The 9,746-nt window shown below is 45.3% G+C and overlaps 1 protein-coding gene across 1 annotated transcript; it reads right to left on the bottom strand.

Moving 5' to 3' along the window:
• Positions 1-3,392: 3,392 nt before the first annotated feature.
• On the bottom strand, positions 3,393-4,448 carry LOC136546513 (uncharacterized). The gene has a single exon (XM_066538492.1). The coding sequence runs from the start codon at positions 4,366-4,368 to the stop codon at positions 3,682-3,684; it is 687 nt and encodes a 228-aa protein (XP_066394589.1). The 5' UTR covers positions 4,369-4,448; the 3' UTR covers positions 3,393-3,681.
• Positions 4,449-9,746: the final 5,298 nt, after the last annotated feature.

The raw sequence follows: 9,746 nt of genomic DNA, 5'->3' as shown, positions 1-9,746 counted from the left end.
ACCGGATGACGTACGTGAGCTCGTCACCGCGCGAGCGAGGACAAAGGACTGATAGGAGCACTGCAGCTCTCAGCTGGAGAGGTCAAGTCAAAGTGTAGCCAGGGACGACGATAGATCTTCCGGCGGCACTTGCGTCCTCTTTCTCCGAGCAGTACGGCCGCGGGAAAGGAAAGGACGAATTGGCAGGTGAATGGAAGGAGCTCGGCTCGCTGACTGTATGAAAGTGAAAGGTACAGGTCGTGTGCGGTGGTGCGGCTTCGAATCGTCACGGCTAGCGTCACGAGACTTCGAGTTTGAGACGTTCGGACTTCGGAGGTCGAGGCTCCGTGCGTGCTCGCGGACTACAAACACATTAACGGTTTCTGACTTCGTCCTCTCACGGAAGATGAGACAAGGACAAGGTCTACTGAACCTAGCAGCACGACATGTATGTTGACATGTTGCATTGTATTAACTTCAATAAACTAAATGTATGGCTTTGAAAGGCCCCGTTCGGCTCGCTGAAACTTGACTGAATTGGCTGAAAAATATTATTCTGGCTGAATTGTTGTGAGAGAAAAACACGGTTCTGGCTGAAAAAATAAGCTGAATAGTGCGGATTATAAGGTAAGCTGAACGGGGTCTATTTGTATGAGATAACTGGTTTATGTATTGTAGATGAATAGGCTAGGCTATAAAAATATTTTTGTGCACAGGTTCGTCTAGAGAAATTTCGCTCTCCCACAGGTGAGATTCTTTGGGAGCTACTCGTGCAAAACAAAATTCAGTGCAGAGATAACCTCAAGAAGAAAACAATCGTGGGGGGATGCGTGGTGCGAGCTCTGCGGAGCAGGGGAGGAATATGTGGTTAATATAGTAGGGGGGGACTTTTCTTCCTCGTCGTTCCGCTAAAAAAAATATGTGTGCCGTTACACTAAGTAAAACACTAGTGGGTAACCTCGTGCTTCGCGCGGGCTGCAAGCTGACCATTTTCACGCTATAGAACAGATTTAGGTCCTCTTTGGCAGCGCTCTTCGGCCCTGCCACTGTTCACGCACTGTAGCCAGAGCCGAAAAAACGAGCTCCGCCGGCTCCATGAACAGTGCTCCATGAGCAGTGAGACAAAAAAAAGTAGGAGAGAGAAAAACGACTTCAGTGAACAGGAAAATGAGTCTTGCATGCAGGTGGCTACTATTGATCAACAATGTCGATCACCACGTTTAAAGACTTTTATACATTTATAGATGTCTCAGCTTAAAATAATGCACCACGGCAGAAAAGCACTGTTTGCTGAAAAATCAGACTGAAAAGTACTATTCGCTGATGTGTTATGAGAGAAAAACACTGTACCATGGCTGATAAGCCAGGCTGATAAGTTCAAGCGAACATGTCATGTTGAACATCCTGTTCGGCTATACTACTTTCAGCTTATTCTCTCTCACAGAACACTATTGAATCAGCCGAAATAAGTTCCAAAAGTGATCAGCCAAACACCCTTTAGAAGATACCTAGTAAATTCCTTTTGCCTCTAAACACTGGTACATAGACAATTCGTAAAGGTGGTAGAATTTGATCTTTATTAGAGGTGGTTTCATCAAGCGGTGTGAAAAGGTAAAATAGCACATTTACACTAACATCACTTTAAACACCGATAGTGCTGCCGAAAGGCGGGAGGTTTTAAGATAACCACCTTTGAAAATGTTTTTTCTCACCAAGTCATCTATTTCACCATATTTGAACTATTACTTATTTGCAGACAATTTCATGTACGTTACACAAACAACTATTAGGAAAATTCAAGTCGGATTTGGATTTCCGTATGTCCTTAACTTCACCTAAGATCGGGTCTACATTTATAGGGTTACCGCTATAAATATCGAATGCCCTTACCCATAAGCATGCACACTTACCTCTATGAATACATACATGTGCTAAATGCCTAAATCCCTATAGTTATCTATGGAAGACTAGATCTGGAAAACGTGAGATTGATGAGGTTTATAACAAGCATCTTGCTATTGGTGAGAGTGACACCTACAACTGGAAGAAATACATCGGTATCAAACCTGGGGCTTGATAGTAGGTAGCCTCCGCTGACCACTGCTGAAGCTATTGCTTTATAATTTGACCGGCATCAGAAGAAGTCTTCAATGTGGAATGGTCATCCATGTTTCTGGATCTCTTATCATTCACGAATGCTCGAGGCGTCCAGTAATATAATATAGGGTAAAGTTCAATTCACACCCTTCAATTTTCACCAAAGTCCAGATTTCAACCTCGAACTTCAAAACCGGATAACTTTGACCCTCCAGCTCTCGAAAAAGTTCAAACTTTGGGCGGTTTCGTGGGTAAACAGTAACTTTTGATATTTTCGAGAGGCGTCAAAATTTTATATTATTTTTTCGAGCATCTTATCGTCCTTAAATGAAAAACTCAAAACTACAAAGTTGTAGATCCCATCGAGGTCTACAATTTACATATAAAAATTATCTTCATCCGACATTGTATTGAAGGGTTTTCTATTTTTTGAAATTTGAGTCTCATCACGCGACAAAATATGATGCTGAAATTTTATATTATTTTTTCGAGCATCTTAACGTCCTCAAATGAAAAAACTCAAAACCACAAAGTTGTAGATCTCATCGAGGTCTACAATTTACATATAACAATTATGTTCATCCGACATCGTATTGAAGGGTTTTCTATTTTTTGAAATTTGAGTCTCGTCACGCGACAAAACAGTTTTGTCACGTGATGAGACTCAAATTTCAAAAAATAGAAAACCCTTCAATACGATGTCGGATGAAGATAATTTTTATATGTAAATTATAGACCTCGATGAGATCTACAACTTTGTCGTTTTGAGTTTTTTCATTTGAGGACGTTAAGATGCTCAAAAAAATAATATAAAATTTCAGCACCATATTTTGTCGCGTGATGAGACTCAAATTTCAAAAAATATAAAACCCTTCAATATGATGTCGGATGAAGATAATTTTTATATATAAATTATAGACCTCGATGAGATCTACAACTTTGTAGTTTTGAGTTTTTTCATTTAAGGACGTTAAGATGCTCGAAAAAATAATATAAAATTTTGACACCTCCCAAAAATACCAAAAGTTACTGTTCATCCACGAAACCGTCCAGAAGGTTGAAAGTTGAACTTTTTCAAGAGTTGGAGGGCCAAAGTTATCCGGTTTTGAAGTTCGAGGTTGAAATCCGGACTTTGGTGAAAATTGGAGAGTGTAAATTGGACTTTACCCTATAATATAATAGTACAGTAGTTTCGTTTCTTCAAAAAAGTTAGTGCAGTAGTATCCACCTAACCGTCCTAACGGGAGCGCGAGTGCAACACAGCAGCGTGGACGAATTCAAGTGACGACTGAATATAATGGCGAACTTGCCTTGCACTACATCAACGAGGTGCATTGTAAACTTGTAATTTTCACGTTGTTGATCCATGGGTCTCCATAACCCAAATTACCATGCATGTTACACACAAACGAATGGGAGTGTAGCCTGTACGCTGTACGCACTATGTACATTGACGTTCATGTTGGCTTTGATCTCCTCCTATCTTGAAACGGAGGAGCCAGGCATTGCCTGGCCCGTGATCAAAGCTTGATCCATCGGTACGGTTGTGGCACCGACCATGCAGTGCACCAAGGATAAAAACAGCTGAGCCGATATACGGATGGATCACTCGCCGTCTTCCGCGATAGCGCTTAACCTCTGCACGGCGGCACGATGGCGAGAACCGCCTGTTCTGTAACCAGCAGCTCCCTTTCTTGTCCCCCCCACCGTGCGTTCACCGTCCTGAACCGCCGGACGCGCCGCGTACCCACCATCAGGCGGGCTCCCTTTGCTCACGGCGACCAGAAGCGGAGCCACTCGCGCCGTCGCCTGCCGCCGCCGCCGCCGCCGCTTGCCCGCCGCCGTCGTCCCGCCCTGTTTATCGCGCCGCGGCGACAAGCCCGCCTCGGCCGCGAGCGCCGTGGCGGCCCTGACGGCGAGCGCGGCCATGTCCTTGGCGGCCAGCGGGCGGCGCAGCGTGGAGGCGGGGAGCACGAAGTAGAGCTGCCCGGGCTGGAGCGCCTCGCCCGCGGCCAGCGCGCGCGGGGGCGCGTCGTAGCCCAGCTCGTCGCCGCTGCAGAGGAAGACTCGCGGCGGCGTCGATGAGACGCGGTGGTGGCGCTGGCGCCCGCCGTCGCCGTCGCCGTCGCCCGGTGCCAGCGCCTCGCGCGCCGTGACCGGCCCCGCCAGCTGCGCCATGGAGCCGTCCAGGTTCACTACCTTGACCGTGGCCGCCGCGGTTCGCTGGGAGTGGGACGCCTCTGCTGTTGACGGCGCCGGCGGCGAGCGCGAGAGCGAGACGCAGGCGCCCATTTCTTGCTCGTGGTGTGTTTGTCTTGTTTCTGTGGATCGATCCGTCTGGCTAGGTGGGTTGGTTGGTCTCGGGGTCTTGGTCGCGCCGGTTCGGGCAAGTGCTGCTGCACGAGTGGTGGTGGTGGTTTTATAGGGACACTGATTCGCGTGGTCGAGCGATGACGCAGGCCAATTCGTCACGCTGTGTCGCTGTCGGTGTCGATGGCGACAGGGAGATCTTGTACAGCACTCCATGCCCACAGGCCGCAGCTGAGTTTGGTCCGTCAAAGCGGCCACTGATGCACCGTGCTCGTGCGGTCTTGCCCCCCTGCCGTAGTTGCTAGTAGGACGATTGGGACAGGAGCAGCAGGACAGCAGGTTCGCCCGCCAAATGCCCAAATGGCGGCTTGGTACCGATCGTTATGTGGTGACAGCGACGGACCTGTCATCCACCCGATCTCCACCACCGTTCGCGTTCAGTGTCACGCCTGACGCATTCGCTGGGAGTGCCGCGTGCACGTGCATGTGCGGCGGCTATACATTCAATATTCTATCTGCTCAATTCAATCGTCACGGCTCGCGGCAGCAGACGCCCGGGTCAACCCCTCAGAGTGACGAGATACACGTACAAGTACGAGGACGATGAGCGTCCTGTTTGATGGGCTTATCTGGCTGATAAGCCATGACTAAAAGTACTATCGGCTGATTTGGTGTGAGAGAAAAATATTGTTGGTTGACTAAAAAAATATGACTTATAAGCCAAACAAGCTTAAACGAATAGGGTGGAGGACAAGATGGAGCAACCAGACCGTGCTGACGAGTGACGAGCACGAAAATTTGTGGTGGTTCAACAATTTTCCTCTGTCGGGAACAAGGGAGCCGTGCAGAGCCTCATGGCGGTTCGTTCAGATGGGCTTAGAAGGCCTTACATATCTTAACTAGAAAACAAAGGGCGGCGTTGCCATGCGGCTGTGTGGAGTGTCCGTAGTTGTGAAGCTAGTTTTGATAATGCATTTCAACATTATTATCTAACTAATAATATGTTATTAGATCAGAATAAAATCAAGAGATCATGGATCACTCCTGCAAAGCCTGTCATCACTCATCAGCATAAAAGAAGGGTCAAATGACGCAGAGGAAACATGACGTAATTGTAAGTGCAATCAAGCCCTATTGTGGGTTTTGGCATTGATGACCACCAAATTAGAGAACTAATGAGGTTTATCGAGATGACAAGCAGGGAATCAAAGTATGAGGATGATGTACAGGTTACAAGTGTCCAAATTACGAAAGGTGGCTAGACCCAGCTCAAAAAGGTTTAAATTCATTTTTGTTTTGAATTTGAGTTTAGGGAAAGCCGTACTATTAAGAGTGATCTTAGGACAGTTGGTCAACTGTTGAACCAGATGCTCAAATTCACAGATCTACATCATCTCACCTAGTCAAAACAGCCATCCAAATTTCAGATTATGTTACCTGTTTTGGCTAGGGCGGCAGTGCCGCCCTGTTAAGAGCGACAGTGCCGCCCTTAACCGACCGTTGGACTCGGGGGGGGGGGTATTTATACCCCTCAGGCTCGGCCCACAACGGTTATCTTCCTCACTGAGTCACTCTGCTCGAAAAATAGACAGAACCAAAGCTCATCCCTCTCGACCATTGTTGCTCCTCCATCCCTCAAGCAAATCCTTGATTTCAACCATCAAAACTTGAGAGAAAAGGCAGCAAAACTCGATTGGAGAGTAGATCCACTGATTCCCAAAGTCTAAGAGCATTTGGTTCACGTTTGGCCGATGGTTCTAGGGTTTATTACTCTTGGAGCTTGCTCCTAGCCGGCTAGGAGTCGCCCTTGTGCTTGCCAACTTGTGTGGCAGCCTTGGGAGGTTTGTAACCTCATTTGAAAGCTAAAAAATCATCCCTCACTTCAAGAGTTCACTCTCTTGATTTGAGAACGAGGGTAAGGCAAGCCTTTGTGGCAAGCTCAAGCCTTTTGTGGCTTCCTCAACAACGTGAACTTAGGCAAATCTTAGTGGTGAGCTGAACCACGGGATAAATCTTGTGTCTTGCGTGCTTCATCTTGATTATATTTGCTGTTTACTTTGTTGCGTTAGGGTTTAGTTGCTCGATTTACATTTGTGTGAAGTTTCTGTGGTATCTAGTCTTCGAACTGGATCTTGAAGTTATATTGCAGGAATAAGCAGCTAGTGAGGTCAGGTTCTTATCTGTTAAATCTCAACTGTGTTAGATTAATTTCTGCAGAGCGGCAGTACCGCCCTGTAAGGCCGGCAGTGCCGCCCTCTGTTCTAACAGAGTTTTTGAGTTAAATTTTTACAGGCCTATTCACCCCCCTCTAGGCCTTCTTTATCTTCCTGTAGATCCTACAAGTGGTATCAGAGCAAGGTTGCTTCGCATACGCTTCACCGCGTGAAGTATGGAAGAAGGAGAAGGTTCGAAGAACATTCGCGTTGTGGACGCAAGTGGTGTACACATTGAGGATGTCGGCAGCAGCAGCGAGCTGTCCATGTCCACAGCAAGTGATGCCACCATCAAAGAACCCAAGACCACTGATGCCGAAAGAAGAAAGGCAAGAAAAGAAAGAAAAGCCACAAAGATATCGACAAGAGAAGCTAGAGAAAAGAAGAAGGAAGAGCAGCGTCTCAAAGACAAGAAGAGAAAAGAAGAAAGAAGAATCACAAGAGAGGCAAGAGCTAAGAGAAGGGCATCAAAAACTCAAGAGCAAGAGAAGAATGAGTATGATGCATCATCTAGTGAGCTCTCTAGTAGCTCGGATGATGGAGATGATGTATTATACCATGCTTCAAAAGATAGCAAGGAGGTGAAGAGCAAGGACAAAAAGAAGGATAACAAGGACAAGGGCAGCAACAACAACAAGAACAAATATGCCGTCGTATCCTTTAATTATTCTTATTTGTTTAACCATAACAAAAGATCCTTTGTCAATGTACCTGCGGGAAAGTTGCCTTATTTTGATGGGACAAACTTTGCCAAGTGGAATCACTTGATGAGTGCCTATCTTGTAGGTCTTCACCCCGGTCTTTGGGAGATTGTGGTGAATGGATTGCAGCCACCAAAAGATCCCGAAGCATCAACAAATGAAGAGCTAGCTACTGTCCATCTCAATGGCCAAGCCACAAGTATTCTCCTTTGTGCCTTGGATGGAAATAAGTACAACCGAGTGATGAATGTCAATGTTGCAAAATAGATTTGGGACACTTTGCATCTAGCACATGAAGGTGTAGATAAAGTGAGGAAAGCAAAGATTGATTTGTTGATGGCCAAGCTCAATAGGTTTGTGATTATAGATGAAGAGGGGTCACAAGAGATGTTTGATAGATTGATGACCTTGGTGGGCAAGATTAGAGGATATGGGTGTGATGAGCTTGATGATCACAAGGTTGTGAAGGTTATGTTAGAGGCCTACTCACCAAGAAATGAAACCGTAGTTACCTTGATTAGGGATAAGAAGAAGTTTGAGCACTTCACACCTAATGATGTGCTTAGAAGATTGTTGACATTTGACATGCAAAGAGAAGAAGCTAATGAGAGGAGAAGACTTGGTGAGTTACAAGTCAAGCTAGAAGGCATGAAAATCAAGGAAGTAGCTCTCAAGGCCAATAAATCAAGCAATCAAGGCATCTCCAACAAGGTAAAGGGCAGCAAGCAAGCATCAACAAGTCAACCCAAGGAAATCAAGTCAACTCCATAAAATGATGATCCAAGTTCATCCTCAAGTGAAGATAAAGATGATAGGGCTGATTATATAAAGATTGATGACATGGCTTTGTTCATGAAGAGCTATCACAAGGGGTTGAAAAAGAATGGGTATAAAATAGTGCAAAGAAGGTTCCCAATAAGAAGAAGAGAACTTGCTACAATTGTGGCAGCACGGAGCACTTCATTGCTAAGTGTCCTTATGACAAGAAAGAGAACAAATATAAGAAGGACAACAATGAGGGCAAGCATGAGCACAAAAAGAGATACAAGCAAATGGGAGAGGCACACATTGAGCATGAATGGGACTCAACTAAAGAGTCAAGTGAAGAGGATGTGAAGATTGCAACCGTGGCTATTCAAAAGTCATCCACTACATCAAGGCTCTTCAACAACATGTCTGATGATGATGACCACCACTCCACTCATGTTTGTCTTATGGCAAAGGGTGAGAAGGTAAATCGAAAAGCTAAATCTCCTCCACCTCCTAGTGACATCTCTAGTAGTGAATTTAGTGATTCTAGTGATGATGATACTAGTGATGTTGAGAAATATGTTAAGTTGACCAAAAAGTTAGATTCTAAAACCAAGCTTTTTATCATGAATCTAATGGAGGAACTAGAAAGTGTCAAAGTTGAACTAGCCGATAGAGATGATTATCTTGAGGAAACCGAAAAGATGTATATTGGCTACAAGGAAGCTCTTGAGTTAGAGAGAAGTGAGGTGGACTCTTTGAACAAGGCCTTGGCCGAGGAACAAAGAGAACATGCTCTCACAAAGAAAGCAAATATTGCACTCAATGATAAGTATTGTGTCTTAGTTGAAAAGCACAACAAACTTGAGAAGCAATATAACCTTCTATGCGAGAGTACCCCACTTCCCTCCAACACAAATGACTTTTCTATTTCCTCCACTAGCCAAGGGTGTGGAAAATGCTATAATCTTGACTTAAAAGTTTATTCCACTAACCTTGCAAACTTGGAGGTCATGAAAAAGGAGATTGCTAGGCTCAATGCTATGTTAGGAAAAAGGGGCATGGAAGGTAAGAAACCTGCTAGTGGCAAAGGCGAAAAACCAATGAAGCCACAATACAAAGATGGAAGAAATCCACGCATCAAAGATGGGCTTGGGCATACTCATGGAGGTAAAACCAATGGAAGAAAGGTAATAAATGGATATGAGTGTGTTCAGTTCATGAGCAAAGGGTAGGAAGGTACAGATAGGTCTGCACAGAAGGTGGCACAAGGCCAGCCCAGAGCAGCACCGTGGCCTATGAGCGGCAGTGCCGCTATGAAGGGCGGCAGTGCCGCTCCCCACAGAAAAGGAAAGACCACCTCCTACTCCTCTGCTCATGACAAGCCCAAGAAGAAGGTGTCACTTCTAGAGCAGGTTGTTCAGAAACCAAAGAAATCTATCTAGGTCACTCCAAATTGATATGCTTATCAACCAAAAGCAAAATCACCTCCTCAATGTTTGGATTCTAACTTTGTTTTGTAGCACAACAGCAAGGGGGAGGTGTTTGCCAAGTTTATTGGCAATAGTCAAAATGTTTATCATAATGCTTCTATTTGGGTTCCTAAAGTTCTTGTGACTAACATGCTAGGCCCCAAGAATATTTGGGGACCTAAGACTAGGAACTAAACTTGTGTTGCAGGAATACTCCTCCGGTG

Source organism: Miscanthus floridulus, chromosome 3 (genome assembly GCF_019320115.1).
Source record: "Miscanthus floridulus cultivar M001 chromosome 3, ASM1932011v1, whole genome shotgun sequence".
Taxonomy (NCBI): domain Eukaryota; kingdom Viridiplantae; phylum Streptophyta; class Magnoliopsida; order Poales; family Poaceae; genus Miscanthus; species Miscanthus floridulus.
Note: the sequence above shows the minus strand (reverse complement) of the source record. Positions and strands in the feature narration are given on the sequence as shown.